We start from the raw sequence: 21,966 nt of genomic DNA, 5'->3' as shown, positions 1-21,966 counted from the left end.
AAACCTCTCCCCACCCTGGTAGGACAGTGCCACCAGTCAGACTTGACTATGCCCACATCACAATAAGTTAAAGTGTTTTTGCTTAGAGAAGGTGATATAAAAATATTCTTTTGTCTTAGTAGGCTAGTAGCTTGTTGTTTCATCTCAGGTAGGACTCACCTGAGTATAATATTAATTGTTTAAAGTTTTGTTTCCTCTTCCTCACATCACAAAACGTAGGCATAGTGGTCGTTAGGAGGTAGCTAGGGATCCTTGGCCCTGAAGAATGTCCAAGATCCTTTAGGGCTATCCATTGAGGGCAGAAACATGTTGGTCTAGCTACTAAGATTATGTGATTCATTGTTCTCAATAACCATCCCACTCATCTTTAATCTTACCAGCGGTCTTCATTCAATAAAGTCCTTTTACAGGGGAACTGTAAGGTATTTTTAACTCACTGATCTGGATCCTGTTCTTATCCAGTAGTTTTCTTCACCTAAGAACTTCCTCTTGCTCCAAGTCCTACAGGAGGTCAAGTCCGCCCTGGTAGGACTGTCCTACCAAAGTGTGGAGAGGTTGCCGATGATGAAGCATGACTCAATTATGTGTGTGAGGCTTCTTTTTCCATAAGGATGACCTTCCCCTTCCTCCACAATCGCCCAGGAATTCTGTGAATGTCCAATTTGGACTTCCATCTGTTTTTTCTGAGGTAGCAATAATATTCTGCAATCTACCTACAGCTGCCACCCTTTTTGTGATAGCTGGGAAAAGCCTACAGTCATTCCACAGCATTTACGAGTCAGGGATTGTTCAGGCGTTCCCCCACTAAGCCATCTGTACCTGGCAAACGCACATCTGGAAACAGATGGTGCCTCAGCATAAAAGCATTACAAGACCAAATAATTGGTGAGCATGTATTATACAAAAACTTTGTTACCTCATGAAACAAACTTTACATAACAATTGGCATCAGTGGACAGATTTGACTAAGTGCTGTGAACTTGCTCATTTGAATATTTTATCCCTGGAAAGAAGAGAACACATGACACATATGGACGAAACTGAATTAGGCATTTGTGTATCTTAGTAGCCATTATGAGGAAACATTACAGAATCCTGGTTATGTCCAGCCACTCTTCTCACTAATACAAAACAGTAAAAAAATCTTCTCTTTCACTGGGAATACTATATGATACTTCTGTAGCATTGCTCACCATATAGATTAGGGTTCTCAATCGACATACGCTGCTTCTGGGCTTCTAGAAAGACACGGATGTTGATTCCTTTAGATGAGGAAGTACTGTTGATGAATCGAGATGGAATTCTAGTAGTGATGTCAGGCTCCTCTTTACCAAACCCTAAGTCTAGAAGCAGCTCCACTGGGTCCGCTTCCCAGTGCTTCATAAGTTCAGGTATGCTGTATTGATGACAAAAACATTGAAATAATTTGTTTTATATTAGTTAAGTAAAATCTATATCACAATCCATATTTGGCCTTCTATCACTTTATATCACTTCAATTTTTGATGTCAATCAAAGTGATGAATGAACTATTACAGCACTGCCTATACTTTGACAGAGATACATTCATACAAAAATATTAGTAGTAGTGAAGAGATACAAATAAAATTATTGTGGATTCAAAAAAATATATCATTTGCTTAAGTCACTGAACTGCAATATTAGTCTTATCTATTTCCAGTAAGGATTGCTTATATATGTACTGCTTTATCAATCAATTAATTACATTCAAGTGGTGTTTTTTTGCGATTAATTATAACAGCATGGCCACAGGAGAATTGTCAGGGAAGGAGGAATGGTGATCTTAAAATATAAATGTTTCTCATGTCAATTTGTTAATCCAAAGACATTCGTGTTTTTCAAGGTGCTCTCGTGTTTAGACCCTTATCACAACAGTCCACAAACAATGAATTGCTAATTTGTGTTCCCTGGACCAAATACACAAAGGATTCAGAAAAGGGGGTGGTGATGAACAGAGTGTCTGAATTAAGCAGATCACTCTTACCCAGTCCAAAGATCAGGGCTTGATCCATCACCATTATTTATCTCACTGCACCCCCCAGCTCAGAACCTGGCTATATGCAAATCAGTCTGTCCCTGGCCCAGTTCATCATGGGAACAGGGCAGACTAAACTACCAAGCCAATTCTTCACCAGAAAGGAGACAAGCTACCGGGGACCGGTTTCTGGCGTTTCAGCCGTCTTCGGCCCGGCTTGCTTGAATCCTGATGGTGCAGTGAGAAAGGGACTCATGTCTGAGTATACCCTGCCACACTTATAGTGGCCAAAAACGATTCAGAAAAGGGGATGGTGATGAACAGAGTGTCTGAATTAAGCAGACCACTCTTACCCAGTCCAAAGATCAGGGCTTGATCCATCACCGTTATTTATCTCACTGCACCATCCCAGCTCAGAACCTGGCTATATGCAAATCAGTCTGTCCCTGGCCCAGTGCATTATGGGAACAGGGCAGACTAAACTACCAAGCCAATTCTTCACCAGAAAGGAGACAAGCTACCGGGGACCGGTTTCTGGCATTTCAGCCGTCTTCGGCCCGGCTTGCTTGAATCCTGATGGTGCAATGAGAAAGGGACTCATGTAGTGAGCTAAAAAACGGTGATGGATCAAGCCCTGATCTTTGGACTGGGTAAGAGTGGTCTGCTTAATTCAGACACTCTGTTCATCACCACCCCCTTTTCTGAATCATTTTTGTCCACCATAAGCGTGGAAGGGTATACTCAGATGTGAGTCCCTAGCTCATTGCACCATCAGGATTCAAGCAAGCCGGGCCGAAGACGGCTGAAATGCCAGAAACCGGTCCCCCGTAGCTTGTTTCCTTCCCAGTATAAGAATTGGCTTGGTAGTTTGGTCTGCCCTGTTCCCATGATGCACTGGGCCAGGGTCAGACTAATTTGCATATAGCCAAGTTCTGAGCTGGGATGGTGCAGTGAGCTAAAAAACGGTGATGGATCAAGCCCTGATCTTTGGACTGGGTAAGAGTGGTCTGCTTAATTCAGACACTCTGTTCATCACCACCCCCTTTTCTGAATCAAATACACAAAGAGCATCAGAATTTGTATTGTCATTCGATCTTTCTGTCATGTGATAAAGCATGAAATTTCAATATTTTCCTAATTTAATGTTCCTTTCCGCATTTAGGAAAAATCTATCCCTTCATCAGAGGGAGTATTTAAAACAATCGGAAAAGGAAAACCACAATGCTTGTGTTATATAACAAATAACTGCAACATCTGCATTCATAAGTGTTTTAAATGGAAATTGTCCTCCAACTTTACTTCTGTTTTATACACTCATGTTGAACTTAGGTGCACAAAAATGCTTTCTGAGTTAGGCCTTTATGTCATGAGTAATTGTAACAAGCAGTATCACCCAGGAGGGTATTCTCACACTAAGCAGGTGTGAATTAGCTTCACCTAGGATAGGCGGGAGGGGCCAGGTCCATAGCGCCTTACGCAGCTCAAACATTGAAGCGGAGGTTTGGATGTGTACTGGCAGGTCATTCTATGCCTTAGGAGAGATGTAGGTTGAAGGTCCGACTGCCGGCTCTGCTTATGCATGGGATGTGTGCAAGTATGAGTCCAGCTAATGAGCCTGGTGGGTTTGTGAAAGGTGATATGGCTATTAAGGTAGCCAGGGTCAATGTTGTGTAGCGCTTTGTAGATGTGAGTGAGGAGTTGAAGTGTGCTCATTTCTTTATAGGCAGCCACTGGAGTTACTTGAGGTGTGGTCTGATGTGTGTGTGGCATGGAAAGTTGAGACTTGACTTTGACTGATGAGTGCGGAATAGTTTGCAGTCGGGCGAGTTGTTTGCTGATTCAGCATATAGGGTCCAGCTTGCTTATGATGAGGGCATCTGTGATGATTTTGCATGTGTTGGTGTTGGTCAGGAGATTTTCCTCAGCATCTTCAGGTTGAGGAAGCACAAGATTGTCACGATGGTGGCTTAGGTGGTCATAAGGAGTTTACTGCAGTTGATGATCTGAAAGTTCTTGGCACAGTGTGTCCTAGTTCAATCAATCATGCAGGCCATGAGCTTTCTACATTGATGATTAGCTCATAATTGGAATAAATATTTTAATTGGCTGATTTGTTTGCCGGCTAATTGTTATAGTCCGATACTCTTAAATAATAAAATCTATATAATTTTCAGTTCACTTCAATTTACTATCATTATATTGAGCTTAACTGAAATGAAAGATAAATATGGAGCAGCAATAGAGAAAAATAGTTGCTTTATATGTGTGTACCATTTCTACCAAAAGAACATGCAGTTTAGTTCATGTGCTTGAGTTAGTTTATACATATTTCAAAATTAACATGTATTGTACTTGGCAAAATATCTTTTCACAGTCCACGTTCCTGATTTTCCCTGAATTGTTTTTTACTGTTTTCCAGTGATTCTTATTTTGTATGAGCACTGCATGTACAACGCTAAAAGCCTGTTCACAGGCATAGCTGAAGCTGAACTCGGACAAGACGGAGGTCCTCATCCTCGGACCCACCCCCTCAGCCTGGGACGACTCCTGGTGACCAACCACACTGGGAACAGCACCAAAACCCATCGACCATGCACGCAATCTAGGATTCATCCTCGACTCCTCCCTCTCCATGTCTAAGCAGGTCAACACCGTCTCCTCTTCCTGCTACAACACCCTCCACATGCTCTGCAGGATCTACAATTGAATCCTGGTCGAAACAAGAAGAACGGTGATACAGGCCCCCTGTCAGCAGCAGACTGGACTATGGCAACGCACTCTACGCAGGAATCCCAGCCAAACACCTACAACGATCAGTTGGGCAGAGGCGTTTTGGATGCATTGTAGTCGTCGTAGGTGTTTGGCTGGGATTCCTGGGTAGAGTGCGTTGCCTTCCCTGACGAATTGCCAAGATCTGCCTGACCTCTTCGTGCCGCTGCGGCCTCGCCTGAAGTGCGCCTTGATCCCTTCTTTGCGGCCCGTGCCTGGCCTCCCCCGCCTCGAGCCGCACCGCAACTAGAGGCGTCCGCACCGCACCACAAGAGCCGCCGGTACTGTCCGTACCCGCCGCTAGGAGCCGCCGCCGTACGCCTCCACTTCGCCTCGAAGCCAACAGATCGTCCCTGCTATCCCCGTACCGCACGTACCTGCGAGAGTGCCCTGGCCTGTCCGCACCTGTACTGAAGGTACGGTCCCCGCTACGAAGCGTACTGAAGACGTACGCTAACCACAGAAGCCTTGCCCCTCCCGAACACCTGCGCCCCGGATTGTTGTCACCTCTCCCCGCAGTCCCGCTCAGCCGCCTTGCACTTAGAGGCCTCCTACGAGCTGGACTGCCTGGGGGAATCGCCAACCTCGTCCCGGGCCCGTATTCACTTGGGGCCGCCTCTGTGTACCACGGACTCCCGCATTAAAAGGTACTGTGCCACTCGGACCGCAGGGTCCGCAACATTCTACTAACTGATTGAGACGGGGCCGCACAGCGCGTACGAAGCGCACCAGACCCCCAAACAAGCATTGGTAAAGATCTTTCAAGAACTCTATTTATTCCAGAATACAGTGCCTCATTTTTCCATTCGTTAAAATGGTCTTGTAATATACAACTGCACAGCAATCTATTTTTATATAAAGCATAGGTATTTTTCTAAGTACAGCCTTGTGTCCATTTGTGGTGGGTCTTTGATATTGCTGTATGGGGTCATAAATGCTTAACTAACTGACGCCCTAGGATAACCTTGTCTGCTCGCGCCACACTACCTCAAGGGTGATCAGGGGTTATTCTAAAGGGTGATCCCCTTATCCTGACTAGAGGAGAGGGTCCCTGCTTGCCACAAGTTCTTACCTGTGCCATCCAGAGACCCCCAAATCTAACACTCACATAATATACATTAGTGTACGGACAACGAAATAAAGAATAACAAGTATAGAAAACAAGTAAATACAACAAAACATGTTAAAAAAAATGTTAAACTTACATACCTTGTGGGTTGAACAGAAACTTCCTCTGAAGAGTCCCCTTGTGTGTAGGTTGAAGGAGAATCCATCATTGCCTGTAGTGATCTAGTAGGAGAAAAGTAGAACCCTGTGAACATTTCAACATCTCTTTAATCACGTCATGCCCTGTTTTATATTCTGCTTGTATACGATTATTTTGCAAATCATCAAAAACCTTTGCAGCCGTTTGATTCGAACTACGCATTTCAGTTTAGCAATGATATGCACTGTACACTCTTCCCAATATCCATAATATATTTTTTGAAATCCAAAGGCAGTGTGGAACTTTAACAAACTTTTTTAATATCAAGAGGTGTCGCTTGCATTTTCGATGACATGCTGGTTTTGCGCCTCACCATTCCGGGCACCTACAGAACATTACAGCTTCTGAAGAATAATTGGGGATGTCAGTGGTGCTCAAAATATTAGATCTTGACAGAATTTGAGGTGTACTGTGCTATGGAATATAGAAGGACTAGGTGGAAAAGAACTTTTGTGATTTTGCAAACAAAATTATAGGGGATGACACTGTGAGTATATCTGCTATAAAATGCCTTGTGTCATGAGGGATTTTTGGAGCCAGTCCTGACCTTGGAACTTGTAGGTTCATGTTTTCAGGTACTCTCATGTTTAGTGTTAGAAGGGTGGGTTTAAGATTCCAAGCAAGTAAAGTGTTATTGGCTAAAATGTCAGGACTAGCTGTTGGTGTCACAAATGACAGGGGACACTTTGAAGCTCTGAGTAGATTTAAGCGGCTTAGAAAGAAATAGAAAAACACACCAAGCAAACATGCTCGGCCAACACCTGATTCTAGTGACAACCGTATCATAAATAGCCTCACATGTTGTAACTTCATATACATTAATAATTGACATGTATGCCTTCCTTGAAGTAGTATGCTACCTGTCTGCTAAGTGATTCAGCTCAGCATCAGGGGCAGAGAACAATATATAAAAACCACTCAAATACATTAACAGTGAAAAACCAGGGGACATAATTACAAAAAAGTCAGGCGGCACAACACAGCAAGACACCTTGCTGCGCTGCGTGACAGGGCAGGAGTGCACCATATTTAAAAGAATACAGCGCATTCATGCTTTTGTCCCTGCACTGGTGTTATTTTGGCTGCATAGCGCCAATGTAGGCACCCTTGCATCATGGTGCAAGGGGGCCTGTGTTGCATGCAGGATTTTTTGGTGCAGGAATGGGAACTTCCTGCACAAACAAAATCCTGATAAGTGTATTCCTTTTTCTATGTGTGCTGCAAAATGCAGCACACATAGAAAGAGGAAGTAGCAATGAGAAATAAAGTAATTTCTCCCCATTAGGCCTGCCAGAGAAGGCACATATTTTTGGCGCATTCCAGGGTCTACCACTTTTGGAAAATCTGCGAATGCATCAAAAACCATGGGTGATGCATGGGACCAACCAAGCAGCGCCAATGGACAGCCTTCCCAGGGAGGGTAAAAGTATGCAGTGATTTGAAATGTGATGCGTTACTCCAGATTTATGAAGCCACTCAGGGCCATCTAAGGTGGCCTTGCGTTGCATCATAATTTACATTTTCAGCTAGCGCGTCACTTGCACCACTTTGATTGGTGCAAGCGTGATGCTACCCCTTTTATAAATATGCTCCCAAGTGCTCTTCATGGTTCGATATTCTGTGCATCTTCTGCCCTGCTGCCAGGGATTCGTCAGGCGTCGATGTTTGGTTGAGCAGCAGCCCTTTAGTGTCACAGTTTCAAATTGTGTTTCAATGGAAGCAAAGTGAGGGTCAACAATGACAAAAAACACTTTAACCCTTTCGATGCTCATGACGGAACCGTTCCGTCATGACCATGCCCATTTTCATTAGGGCCCAGCACCGGCAGTAAATCGGGGCAGCACGGATGAGGTTAAGTGCCAAATGGGGGTAACCAGCTTGAAAAGGACGACAGACAACAAAGAGTTAAATGTAGGAAGGGGAAACCAGCGAATAGCCCCAGCATGTGTTTTAAACAGAATCACTGTAGACGGAAGGTGGCCCAGCTTTCATTTAATGAAGCCATTTTAAAAACTTTGGCTGGCGCAACAGCCAGTGAAAATTGAACTATTGGATTTGATAGTGCAGTTCAATCGCAAATGAAAAGTGCCAGGACACATGAACAGAATTAAAGATATAGTTGAAACTAAATCTGTTCGCAAATAGATTACTTCTTCAATGGAAATAATTCTTAAGGATAACAGCATAAAATATCTAAATGAAGTGTTTAGTTAAAAAAAAAACAATGCCACTGTACTGGACAGAACAAGTGAGGGGCAACAGGAAAGGAAAATAAGCTAAGCCATAACTGTTGGGCATGCCCAGCTTGAGCTGCCAAAGTGAAGGGCAGACACTATTGAGCTCGCCCCCTGGTACAATTTTGTGCCCTTCTCAACTTGCCAAATTGGCACAGAAACTATGTAAACATCTGTGAAATGCCTTGGGCTGATTCGAAATATCTTGGAGAGCCCAGTGAGTATTGGCCTAAAAGTGGCTTATCAAAACCCGCAAACAGCTGAAGAGGGTTGACCCAAAGCCACTTTCTGTATGTCATGTGCTGTGTGTGTTTTGAGTGATGAACTGACATGAGGTCTTACTATACAGCTAAAGTTCGTTGGAGCAAGTTCTAACAAGAATTGGCAAAGCAAACCTGGAATCTTCCATCCATTAAGACAGCCATCTATCTATTCATGCACTTATTATTTGTGCTCTTATCATTCATCTGAGCCCTTATGCATCTATTCATGAACTTAGTAATTCATTCATGCAGTCACACATTCATCCATCCAAAATAACACACACACAAACCCACCAACAATGAAGAGATAAATCTGAGTTACTGGTTTTGCAGCCACGTCATGAGGCATGTAAGAGCGTTTCCAGCTGTGTGTGACTTCTAGTGTAAAAGGGGTATGACAGACCTGATAGTGTGTGACTGAAAATTTGATAGGGGGTGTGAGACTGATACTCTACGAGGGATGGGAGAATTCTCTTTAGAAGAGCAACAAATAATAGAATGCTACTAAAAGTGATTCTCAGTGGTTAACATGATTAATTTAGATTGCTTCAAAAATTTCCATCTGGACATTGTTTGCTGTCCTAAAAATATTACCAATAAAATATGTGCCTGACACCACATTTTCAGAAGCACATTTTAAGTTCACATAATGGCGCGGGCCAGGAAAGCAGAGCCGGACCCATGGAGTGACCGCGAAGAACGTCTCCCGAGGGGGGGACCTTCCAGAGCAAGGAAGAAAATGCCCACGAAAAGAGCCTGGAGTGTGAGAAAAAGGGGGCAGGCGATAGGCCAGCAGGGTTTGAACCTCCCAATCTGACCAAAGGGCTCAGTAAAGAAAGGGGGCAAGGTCAAGAAAGGCATACCTTGACCAATCGACATTGGAGAAGGTTGCCATAGGCTATTGTCCAGCATCCAAGGGAGCATGGGCTGGCATCCATGGCACAGCAGCAGAGCTAAGGAGCAGGAGATTTTCAGTTCTCGCTGGACGGCCCGGGCACAGGAAGCAAGCCAGGGCCTGCATGTGAAGTGTGGCCCGGGAAACATCGGGTTGAAGCAGTGGAGGACAGCAGCCACTGGGATCTAAGGAGCACAGTACAAGGCCACTCCTCTCCGCTGTAAAAACCCCAGCCTACCACAAGTCGCGCCCCCAACATGGCATGAGCAGGCGGTCCAGCCTGCACAGTAGAAAGAAGCAAGGGAGTGGGGGATCGCTCCAGTGCGGCAATGATGGGCAGCAGCCGAAGCATTATGTGGCACCTTCAAGGCTCAGCAAACCCGGGGTCTGCACCTCAAGGCGCATCAAAAATATGTGCTTGACACTGCACTTTCAGAAGCACATTTTAAGTTCACTGAAAAAGACTCTTCAGCTGCCATGAAACAAGAATGGGGTTATGTCTGCTTTATATTTATCCCTCTACCGCTTTAAGGATGTGGTATGTGATAACACACATGCCAGCTCGTAAAATTTACTCTTGAGTGCTCACTCGTGGGCGGTAAGTACACAGGAGGAATTACTGAGTGTCAGCTCTCCAAATTCTGCACTCCCGGTGGATCCTAAATATTGTCAATAAGGCAGTCATTTAAAATCTTCACATGTGATCAAGCTATAGGAAGGATAAGGCCATGACCGCAACTCAGGTCCATGCAGGTATCTTCATTTTGCTGGAATAAGCTGTTACGGACAAGGCGCTGTATCCATGCCTCTTGGCCCTTAGTGGATGTTATGCATGGTTAGCTCAACAGATCACTCCACATTGAAAGAAGAGTCTAATCTTTTTACCAAGTTCTTCAATTTTCAGATGAGGGTGTCCAACAACATTTCCAGATCTAACCCAACTTCATTGAATTAGATTACAGTACTTGAGTGATGCCCATCAACACCTTGTCATATGGATACTTCATTACATATATTGCGTTAAGTTAGCATGAGTGTATTACATGTTTAAACAGCCGGTTTGCCTTCGGCTTCAGTTTTGCACACGACACATACTTGTTGTTGTAGCTTTCACCCTAGAAGCGATGAGGTGGTTTATTTGAGAATAATATGTTATTTCTATGCTATCAGCTTTGCCTGGTACACTTGGTACAACTGTCTGCACACTGAGAGCTGCACACTCTAAGATTAACCTAACACAAGGTTGCTGGGAGGCCTGATCCTCGCACCACATTAGACATAACACAAATAATGTTGATGCCAACATTTTGGGCTCTACGCGGGTTTAAGATAGAGTTACACGGAATGCACGTAGACACTTGGTGCTGCGCATGAAGAGAGCTGGTAGCTGTTGATGTGAACTGCTCCTACTGACATTGAGAGGTATGGGGCCGCCCTGCTAAAGCCCGAATGAGACCTTCTTAGATATAAAATAATATGCTAGATAGGGTGCGCGAAATATAGGTGATATAGATTTCTATAGGTTTTGCATTATAACATGCTAGCACCTTTTGCTTACTATGGATTAGTGACTATGCTGCTGACTCTGATTTTTATAATCTGCATTTTGGTATTATACAAGATACTGCGTTTGAGAACTTTGCATTGAATAATAAATATTTCAAACTTGCACTTGTGTTCTTTGACTCTCAGTTTTGGTTTGAAATGATTATATAACGAAAGAGTGTTCATGTGTTCCACGATTCCTGAGGTATTCTAAAGATCATGTTCTGGTTTGTCTAAGACATGGATCATTCCATAATGATCCATGAGACACTGTAGCTAGCTAGGTAAGGGGATTTCTGACACTGAGATGAGTTTTGGATCATCCTAACTCACTGAGGTTCTAGATCTCTATGCACAGTTCTGTGGGAGAACGGAAACCCTGCTACAACCTATGTTAGCACTCAGGTCAACTCAGACTACAAGAGGTACTTAGTCAGACAGGTAAAAGAAATGGAAGAAAATCTGCATATGGGCTCTTTTGTCTGAATATGCTATAAGGTAGCATTGATAAATAGATACAATTACACTGATTCTGCCTTCAAGACACCGGTTTGCTTAGGAGGCCACGTCCTTGTTAAGTCTAACATGCTTGGCTTAGTAACCTAACAATCTGCAGAAAAACATATTTTGGTTACTACCATATAATTCTCTGAGCCACAACATTTTGCAAGTGAGGGCCTGAAATATTCATAGCAAAACACTCTTTTTTCCTGAATGGTTCCTTCTTTTGGGAGCAGTTCTCTGTGGATCGCATAACTCTGTATATCTTTAGTTAAAAAGAAACTGAAGTTACATATGTTTGTGTAAGAGCTAGCACTTTCAGCAAGTTTTATGTTTTGTTGAATTGTTTCAAGGGCTTAGCTTGTTTTTAAGTGTTTCATATTTTTTATCTTGTATTACCATTATGGTAAAATGAATTATGGTCATGCAGGTAAATATTATCTGTACGCACTGTGTCGACACGCCATTTGTCTATCGTAAATTTGACAAATTATGCATTGGAGATGATAATGGCGAGATCAGGGCATCTGTCACTGTCATTTAAGCCATAAAAACATACTCTCTAAAACCATCAGGATTCGGAACTGCAGTGAGCTCACTGATCTCGGATTGTCCATGTCCCTTGTCTGCCAATTTTGTGTTTTGTTCTGGCCCTTGAGAGTGCAATAAAGCCTATCCTAAAAGGCAGTACTGATATACGCCTAGGCACACAACTATCTAAGTGGCCCTGGGCCCCGCTACAAAGCACTTTTACAGTCAGTCAGTCAGTCAAAAAGAACCCTTATTTTGTTATTCCTAACCATAAAGTGCATTTCATAAATATTAAAATGTAAATTTTTTTACTATAAAAAATGTCACTTTCTAAAAGTTACAAAATATGTTTGGTTAATCCTTACACTGAAGTGCATTTCATAATTTTAACATTTGAATTCTTGCCCTATGTAAAATCACTTATTCTCAATTTACTAAATAATTCTCTGCAGTTAATTAAGATTGATAAAAGACAAACCCTTTTCCGGGTTAAGGGCCATATGTATCATTGAAATTCTCATTCGCAAAGGCAGAGATTCGCAGAATTCCGGCCTTTGCAAATGCGAATTCGCAAAATGATATGTATGAAGGAAAATCCAATGCAAAATAAGGAATCGCAAAATTTGCGATTCCTGATTTTGCAATTGCATTTAAGGAATAGCAAATTTTGCGATTCCTTAAATGCAATGTAAGAAGGCAAAAACATTTGCTAAATGACCTTAAGGAATCGCAAATTACCACCAACTTCTAGTTGGTGGTAAGTTGCGAATTCTTTGAAAAATGCACATTTTTGCATTTTTAAAAGTGCCATGTGACGCACATACATGCCCTTAGGGCATGTATGTGCACCACATGTGCACCTATGCTTATTTCAGGGGTGCAACAGGGTGTCCTTTGGACACCCCTGCACCCTTGAAATTATTCTCAATTTGCGATTAGCAAATTGCGAATCGCAAATTGAGAAAAAATTCCCATTCATTCCTATGGGCCTCCTGGCCCATAGAAATGAATGGGAAAGTATTCCCTAATTGCGATTTCGCAATTTGTGAATTCGCAATTAATGAATATCAAGAAATCGCTAAAAAAATGTGTTTTTCTTGATACATACCATTTTGCGATTCTGAAATAGCGATTTCTTAAAAATCGCTATTACAGAATCGCAAATTGGTTCCTTTATACATATGGCCCTAAGTCCCTCCGTTTTTTAGCTTGTACTTAAAAGAACATTACTGAGGTTGGTCCTCCTATTGGAGAAGGTCACTTATCAGTGAGAAGAATTTTACCCCTCCGCATACTGATTAGATGAATGCACCTCCCAGCGAGCTGCTAATGGTTTGCCTACAGGTGCAGATGTTTAATTCCTGGAAGACTGGTTTAAGAAGTGTCTTTCTTTGGTCCATAACTGTTGGGCATGTGCACATAAGGTGACTTTTTGATTCAGTTCTGTAGCCGCATAAACGTCAGTTTGTGTCTTGCTTCCTGCCCTTCCATGTTGGAAGCAGATCTTTTGAATCATGAGATCCTAAACGATACGGTGTAAAACTCAAATTTTATCACTGGGTGGAAATGTGCTGAGATGTATCCTTGCGACCTCAGCTTGGTGTAACAAATAATCACAGTCCAAGCATTTCGCCGTTTAGCCAGGATCATTGTATCTTCCAAAAGTGACAATTTCTTTGCAGTGATATTGCTTAGCCTGTCGATCTTGCTGTCCTATGCTTCTTGGATTCCCAATTCAACTAATGCTTTCCCCGAGTGGGCCCCCCATGAATTAGATTGCTTCTGCTCCATATGAGCCTTAATCTCAACCCAACATAGATTGTTCAGTGATCCACACTTTGAGACTTAAAGTTTCTAACACAGTTTTATGAAGGTGTTAATTCTTTGGAATTTCTGATTTAGAAGTCCAAATTCCAGGCACATTGAGCTGGGGAGGTTGCTTTAGGGAGACAGAAAAATGTTTTATACACCTTAGTTTGTAGCTCATTCAAGATGTCTATTTCCTTGCCATGCCATATTTCTGAGCCATATGTCGGGGAGGGTAGCAGCTGTGCTGCCATTACTGTCAACAGATAACAATGTGAAGGGCAACTCAATTTCTTTTTTAGGCGTTTGAAAGCAAATATTAATGATTGAGCTTTTGCTTTTATTATCGTAATTTGGATTGTAAACAACATTTGACTCCTCAAGTTTATTTCCAAATACTTATATGAGCGGGCTGACTCAACCTGTTCACCCTTTATGAACCATTTATATGTTCTGAACTGAGTATATAATATGTGTACTACTTTGGTTTTCCCCAGGTTCAGCTCCAACCCTTGCAACTCGACATAGCTTGCCAAGACGCTGATCATTCTTTGCAGGCCAGGTGATGCGCTCATTTACCATTTAGGGTGGATAGCCCTCTACTCTTGTCAAGTAGCTGTTCCTGTCGGCCAAGTACAAATTAAATAAGCTCTGTGCCAGCAGGCAACCTTGTTTCAGGCCATTATTGATGTTAATTTTAGCGGTCACTCTACTGCCATCACCAAGTTTTACCTGCGCCCATGTTTCGCTATATAGTGCTATTATTGCATTGAGCATTTTTTGTGGTATACCCCGTGTTTTCAATTTTGTCTGAAGGTTGCCTTGTGGTACTCTATTGAAGGCGAATTTTAGATCAATGAAACAGGCTTTTTCCATTAAGATTGCCAAGACTATTAGGTTTGTTGTTGTTCCTGTGCCTGCCCTAAATCCTGCTTTTGGAATCACACATTTATCCTCCACCCAAGCCTGAAGATGTGATAAAATGGAGAAGGCATATAATATTGCTTCCACACCAACCAAGGCTATACACCTGTAATTTTCCTGCAAGGTATGGCTTCCATTTTTATACATTGGGTGGTAAATGTTTCCTTTCTGAGAATTCGGTTTGTTGTACTGATGATAAATGTGATTAAAAAGAGGTGTTAAATACCCTGTTCAGTAACCTGCAGCTTACTTAAATCATGCATCAAGGAGAACATTTGGGCTGGCTAGTCTTTAGTTTTTTTTATAATCCCTTCTATGAGTGTTGCATTGGTTAATACTGTTGGTCTGTGTATGGTTGAGTCAGACATTTCCATTGCTGCTTCCGCACAGTCCTGGGTTTGTATGTTTGATTTTGTTCGAACTTTAAGTATCCTGGGAATAAGTCATTTGTATACATTTCGCTCACATACACTTTCCAGTGTTCTTCCCATATTCCTGCATTTTTGTGCCAGGCCTGGCTTTTTGTTACGCTGTATATTGTACCCCAAAACTCCTTACTATTTGGCAATTTACTAGACCAGAGTAATTTTTCTCAGAGTTCTTCAGTGTACCTCTTTTTTGCCTCCCTGCAGTCTTTCTTAAATGTTTTCCTTCTGACTGAAATATTGGATGTCTATTGTTGTGCCCTTTCTTGTTGCTGCAGGTAGTCTTCTCAGCTCCCAAGCTATTTTTCTTTTGTCTTCATGCAATTCTTTGTTGTACCAGGGTTCAGCCCTCTTTCCCTCGGGGCTTTTGGCCATCAAAATTCCAGTATAATGCCAGTTTTACTGGAAATCTTGTTAATTAGGCCTTTCTTTGAGCTACCCATGCATTCACGGACTGTTCCTCTTTCAAATCTCCGGACTAAATGACATGTTCATAGACAACATCCATTATTCGCTCTGCGTTGGCTCCTCGACATTTTTGTTTTTTTAAGTTGTAGCTTTCTGGTCTTTTTGCTAGATCATTTGTTTTGTTTGTAAGTTGCATTTTGAGATTGATTATCAGAACATGGGGTAGGTGGTCGCTTTCAGGGCGGGTGTACATTTCAAAGGAGTACACCATGCAGAGTACCTCTTCGCTAGCAAAAGTGTAGTCTATAGTTGATTGGCTCTTTCCACTTAAAAACGTAATTGCTGCTGGACTGTCCTCCTTTGGTTTTCAATTCAGGATCGATAAACCTTGTGCTTCCAGCTGTTTTTGTAGATTGGCAGCTTCTAATGCGTTATATTTACTCTTGGCGAAGTTGATGTTAAAATCCACTGAGATGCTCATTTGCCCATGCTGATCGACGTTTTGAAGCAGTTTTATCAGGTTTACGAGGATTGTCGACTTTTTGTTCTTTCTATTTGTTGTCTGGATGTGTATGTACGTTTATGATGCTTAACTGCACAGGCCTTTTTAGGGTACTACTTTTGCTTTCAGGTTTTAAGACTTGCAACCAGTTCTCTCCCTAGTCGAGTCTTCAGTGGTCCAAATGTACTTTGAGGAGACATATATAGACATACCTCACTTTGGATATCCAAAGTTGGAGATTTTGTCTGCCGGTATCTGGTGGTCCATGAAACCTACTATTGGCCTTGGTGTTAAGTTTCAAGTTTTTTTTAGTAATATCAAGTCAAAGATTTGAAAAAGGCCATGGTCTCATTATCTAGGCACATTTCTCCAGATCTGTGGACATTCTGTGATCAAATGTTGATGAGCTCCTTAGTTGTTAATGTAAATTGGGCCCTAGGTGAGACACTTTCCTTTTGCTGCAGAGCTACGTCAGGTTCGATGAGGTTCTAGAGCTATTGGTACCCATGTCCAATCCTGCTTGTCTTCTATCATCGGCTTCAATAGTGTCTGGCTTTGACTGGCTGTTTTTGTGTTGTACTTGTCCGTGAAGGAAAGAAACTCCTTGCTCCCCCCAAGAATGATATAGAACCTTTATCTCTAGCGTTTGAGGATTTAGGCAACACTATTTTCTGTAGCAGGGGGTATAGGTAATTAAGACGCTGTTGGTGTAGTAAGGTTATTCCCCAGATTTCAAAAGTTTCTGAATGCGTAGATCAGATCGACTATTTTGCTGGAATTCCAAGTAGTTAGTGTTGCTTCTATTTGGTGACGATTTTCCATTTGCTCAAATTCTACTGCAGGAAGGTCAGCTGATGCAATTTCGCTTAGTCTGAGAATCTCCCTAAACAGTCTTAGCAGGTTTCCTCTATTAAAATGTCGTGTCTCCCTTGAGTTGAATAATAGGGCATAAATATCAATTTTGTTCGGCAATTCTTTCTAGTTTTTGGTGGTTCCTCTTGGTTGATGGATTTTAACTTCTTGGTGTTGAGTACAGGGGCTTGTCTGGTAAGCCCTGCTTTGTGTAGTCGTGCATGTTCTTGATTTGAGATGTTCACCTTTTGGGTAGCCATATCATGGAACAAATTTCCTGCATTAGGCCTGCTCCTTTGCGGTGAAAGCTCAGAACTAGCAATTCCTTTATTAATTAACCTACATAAATGAACTTGACCATTGTGGTTACAAATATTGGATACCATTTGCCAGAATTTTGTTTAGTTTGATCTCCTTGCTGACTTGTTTTTGATGATACTTTTGCTTTGTCTTGAGAAATTGAGGCGGATAGTGTTGGAGTGGGGAACTGGGTTAAAACTAAATTTCCTATGTGCTCTTCTGCATCTGTTTTTTTTATCTTTTTGTTCCTCTCTTTGCGTTGGCGGTTCTGTAGTTTTTCCACTTTGTTTAGAATTTTTTTCCTGCTTATGATGCCCCCGTTTATCTCGACTATGTGTTACTACTATTACTTAATCTGTGGGAGTGCTTTGGTCTATTTGGTTTAATGTGCTCTCCGCTGCGTTACTTCCTGTGCATCCGACTTCCATCTAAACCAGCTGCTATCTGTGAGTCTGACATGCCAGATCCCCTGAGTTTTCAAATTCCATGTGGAGGCAGCTCGTCAGGCAGGATTTTTCCCTTTCCTTTTTAGTATTTGTAGTTCACTGTGTCCACTATAAGTTTCAGGACTACAATCATAGAATACTGAGGGAAGACCTGGACTGGATGAGCTACAGCCCATTAAAACACTCTGGCAGGAAAGAGGGAGGTTTGGGGTTGGAAGACAGAGTAGCTTTTGATGGTGTAGCAGGGGCAGTGGCCCCAGGGGCCCACAGGTTTGAGGGACCCCGTGCTTGCATTAGGGCCAACAGCACTCTTCCTAGGCCACTGAAGAGAAGATGTATTTTCCTGGACAGAGTAGGACGGATGCTTGGGGTCCTACTGGAAGGGGAACTTTTCAAATGAGTTGGTCTCTGTACGCTTCAGGTTTATATACTGGAACTACTTACGGTTAACAGATTTTGGACCACATCACATTTAAACTCTATCTGCAAAATTGACCATGCTTTGTAATCTACTACAATGCAGTGAAACAATTTACAATACACGCAGACTCACAATTACTAAACCATAAAAGAAAACCTAATATTTTAGAAGAAGGTTTAACAAAGCAGTGCAGAAAGCACCGTCTAAATGCCCTCGGGCTGGGGAACTGCTTAAAAGCAACTGTTGAAAACTTTCTCATCAGGAGATAAAAAGCATTCAGAACTAGAAATCAAATGAGATCCACTGACGGTGCTGCGAACAACAAGGTTTCAATGTGATGATGATAATTATGATGGTGAAGCATGGTGAGGAGGTCCAAGTGAAGAAAGTATCACCCCAGCAATTCGAAAAAAGAAACAGAGCAGGTACATTTCGGATCCAAGTATACAAAAATAATAACCCGAAGCCTGTGCTCGGTTGCAGGAGTGTAATAAAAATGTTTGGCGTTCACTCCTTATTTCTTCACTCTGGTTACACAATCTCAATAATTGTCACGATGTAGAGTTCACAATGAACTCACATGATGAGGTAGCTAGAATTTTTGTAAACTCTGAGCATCGCTAATGTGCTTTTGATATACTGTTCCCTTTTGTGATAGATTTTATGATGAGCATGGTACACATTTGGTGTGTTCTGTGTACTTTGACTGTATTATGTATAGGTTGTGATGAAAAGTTGAAATGTAAACTTTTTGTGAATCTCACCGAGAGTTGTGTAGAAAAGGATTATACTTTATTTGTTTAATGAAGCGTACTCAAGAATACGGCAAATGAAGAAAACAAAATCAGGATAAACAAGTCGTTAGATTTCTACTCATCAATTTAGGGTGTGAATTGTATTGACCAGTCTTCGTCTTTTTTCAAACCCTTTTTGTGCACTCGCTTTCATCATTTCAAAAACAATGAAAGGGTTAATTCACCAAATATTGATTCACAGAATCATGACTTCTGGGGATTTATGCCTTAAGATGGTACTTCCTAAAGGTACAATCTTGTGGTACAGTATTACACATTTACTCCAGATTTCCGCAGTCAGTTTAAAGCTGGGTATGTAGAATGGTGTCTGGTATCCAGGCAGCAAGAGGCACGCCTGGAGCCTTAGTTGGTGCACACTAAGCTGTATATGAGGAAAAAACAGAAAGAAGGGAAGGACAGTGGCCATACACAATACATAAAACACTTGCAGGCTCATAAAGTTACTGGCATCCCAAAAAGTTTATTATAGTCAATCTTACATAGAAACATACATCATTTTAGCAAACAATAATTATTTGCTAACTTTGTTTTGGGAATGGGAAGGGGAAATCTCTCCACATTCCTGGTTTTAGGAGGAAGGGGTATCCCCACTAGGTTTCAGGATCGAATTGTCTTGGGGAAGCAGGAATGCTCATGCAAATATCTGAGCTGCATTGATGTCCACGAGTATTGATGTGTTTATGAATTCCCACAAATTGTTAAAATCCCCTGAAATCACAGGACTTCACATGTAACTAGTAGATTTCTGAGTTTTAAATAATAATTGTTTGAACGGTCTACTAATATTTATTTGTAATTCTTATATTTTTTTTATTTTTTTACTTTTCATGAAGAATGACTAGAAGAGGTTAGAGCCGTGAATAATGTACAAATGAATGTGGTGATAATTATGTTGATTAGACCACAATCCTGTTTGACATAACATCCTTGGCATGGTATTTCCCTAAACATTTTGCCTTCACTCCTGTTTTGTTGAACTCGTTTTTTTGCCATTAGTGCTCTGTGCACTTTACCATGGCCACCCAATGCTAAAGTGCTTGTGGTCTTCTCCTTTAAACATGGTAAAATTGGCTTCCACCAAATTGGTACATTTAAATTACTTGTCAGTCCCTAGTAAATGGTACTACCGGTACGCCGAGCATGAATATTAAACGCTACTAGTGGGCCTGTAACACAAAATAATCCACCCACTAATGAAGCCTTTAAAAACATGTATCAGGCCTACCTCTCACTGTTTACTGTTTGTGTGCTGCATAAATTATTTACACATTCATTCTAAGTTAAGCCTGACTGATTTGTGCCATGCTAACAGAGGTTTACACGAAGGTTAGTTTAATGACTTTTGTGATCACCCTGACAAGGCTTGTGGTTGTTACCTGAGTGTTGCTACAACTCCTTTCAACCAATAACCCACTTTCTTACTAATCCCATAACTTTAAAATGGATGTATGCAACCCTTGTCCGCAAACTGGAACACACAATTTATTAACTGCGATCTGCACCCCTTCAGCACCACCAGACTCCAATTATGAGTATGACCTCAATCTGCGACCTGTTTACAATGTGTGAGAGCTCCAGACACAACTGTCTATGTGCCCCTTCCCACACTAATGATTTTACATCAATTAGAAATAAAGGTGATTTGATGAATTGAGAAAATATACAAAAATAAAATAAGCAAAACAATTAAATCTTATTTCAATAATGCTGTACTAAAAGCGCTGTACTAAATGTTAAATATAGTACAAAATAATGTCAATAAAATTATACGTATGTAAAAACAATCTAACTGCCTTATGGAAGGCATTGCTAAGTCCAAACTCTATAGAATTGCTTTAAGAGTGAAATAAAATGTCCTTGAGGTTTTATTTTAAGTGTTACTTAGTCAAACGTAGTGTTCAAAGAGATGGTTTTCGTAGTTTATGAGCTAGAAGAGGGAACAATCAAAATCAGAAATGAGCAAACAGTATGAGATGTACCTGAGATTTCCAAGTCTGCCTTAGCTCGTATACCCTGGTTAGATTAGAAATGTAGCCATAGCTGAATATATCCTTAAGTCAGATGAGCATTGATTGGTCCATTTAGACTAACCATCCTCTTCAGCACAAACTTATAGAACTTACTTCATTTCTGCATCTCTACTTTCTCTGACGAACAGCAAAGCTGGTTGAAATATTCTTTGACAATATCTCACTTTAACAGCAACTATGAAAATAGTGGTTTGTTTATTTAAATTATTTATATTTATATAGTTGTAAGTAAAAAATGTTTTACATTTTATAGTGCCTACATTCATATCTATAAGTCTAGATCTACTTTCAAAGTAAATTTCCAAATGGTCCAGAAGAGTGTCAGTCTTCGGCATTCAGGGTACAATAACCATGATTTTGCCACCGCTTGCTGGTTATCAAAACAAACTACTTGTCTCAATTGAGCAAGCAAAATTGTATCATATGCCAGGTCTGCACAGTAAGCCACAGGGACTCCTGTGTCGTTCTCCGATTCCTCTCACTACCCTACATGAAATACCTCTACAAGTATTTGGCAGCGGGCGCACTGCAGGATGCTACGCTTTCAGTGTTGGCTGAGGGTGATGTCCATGTTTGCTGTTTGGAACCTGTGGCATGCTGCAAGAGTCGCTATTTCCAGTGCATAATTTGAGCAGGTGGTTTCAGGTGGTGCCCACCAGCACTACTTTTAGTGGACCGGCATTTATTTGAGCTCACCAGACTTTGACCCAACGCTAGTAATAGAAAAAGACACATGGCGGAAAGAAGAAGGAAAAGATAAAAACAGAAAACCCGAGACATAGGGAGAAAGCAGAAACCTACATGAATGAGATACAGGGGCAGGATGTATCTGGTGGTGCCTCAAAGAAGCATGAGGTGGATTAAAGACTATGCAGCTTTAGTCTGTAGAAATTAAATACTGTCAGCTCCCCTTAGGCTGTTGGCATTTAATATTTAACTAGATTTACAAGCACTGACTGTTTCCCCAGAGTACTTCTGTATGTTTTCACTATGAAATCTAAGTTTCTCATAAGTGAAGGCATGACCTCAGCAGTGC

At 41.5% G+C, this 21,966-nt stretch overlaps 1 protein-coding gene across 5 annotated transcripts in view; it reads right to left on the bottom strand.

The window, feature by feature from the left end:
* ITPRID1 (ITPR interacting domain containing 1) overlaps positions 1–21,966 on the bottom strand; it is a 520,073-nt gene that overhangs the window by 170,804 nt on the left and 327,303 nt on the right. For all 5 annotated transcript variants that reach the window (XM_086964782.1, XM_086964783.1, XM_086964781.1 and 2 more), the window contains exons 5-6: positions 5,975–6,055; positions 1,194–1,396 (exon numbers count right to left, since the gene is read on the bottom strand). In XM_086964782.1, coding sequence (XP_086820908.1) covers positions 1,194–1,396; positions 5,975–6,055 — 284 coding nt within the window. The remainder of the gene's footprint in view (positions 1–1,193; positions 1,397–5,974; positions 6,056–21,966) is intronic.

Source organism: Lissotriton vulgaris, chromosome 4_1 (assembly GCF_964263255.1).
Source record: "Lissotriton vulgaris chromosome 4_1, aLisVul1.2, whole genome shotgun sequence".
NCBI lineage: Eukaryota > Metazoa > Chordata > Amphibia > Caudata > Salamandridae > Lissotriton > Lissotriton vulgaris.
The sequence above is the reverse complement of the archived record's forward strand: the minus strand, read 5'-3'. Positions and strand labels throughout refer to the sequence as shown.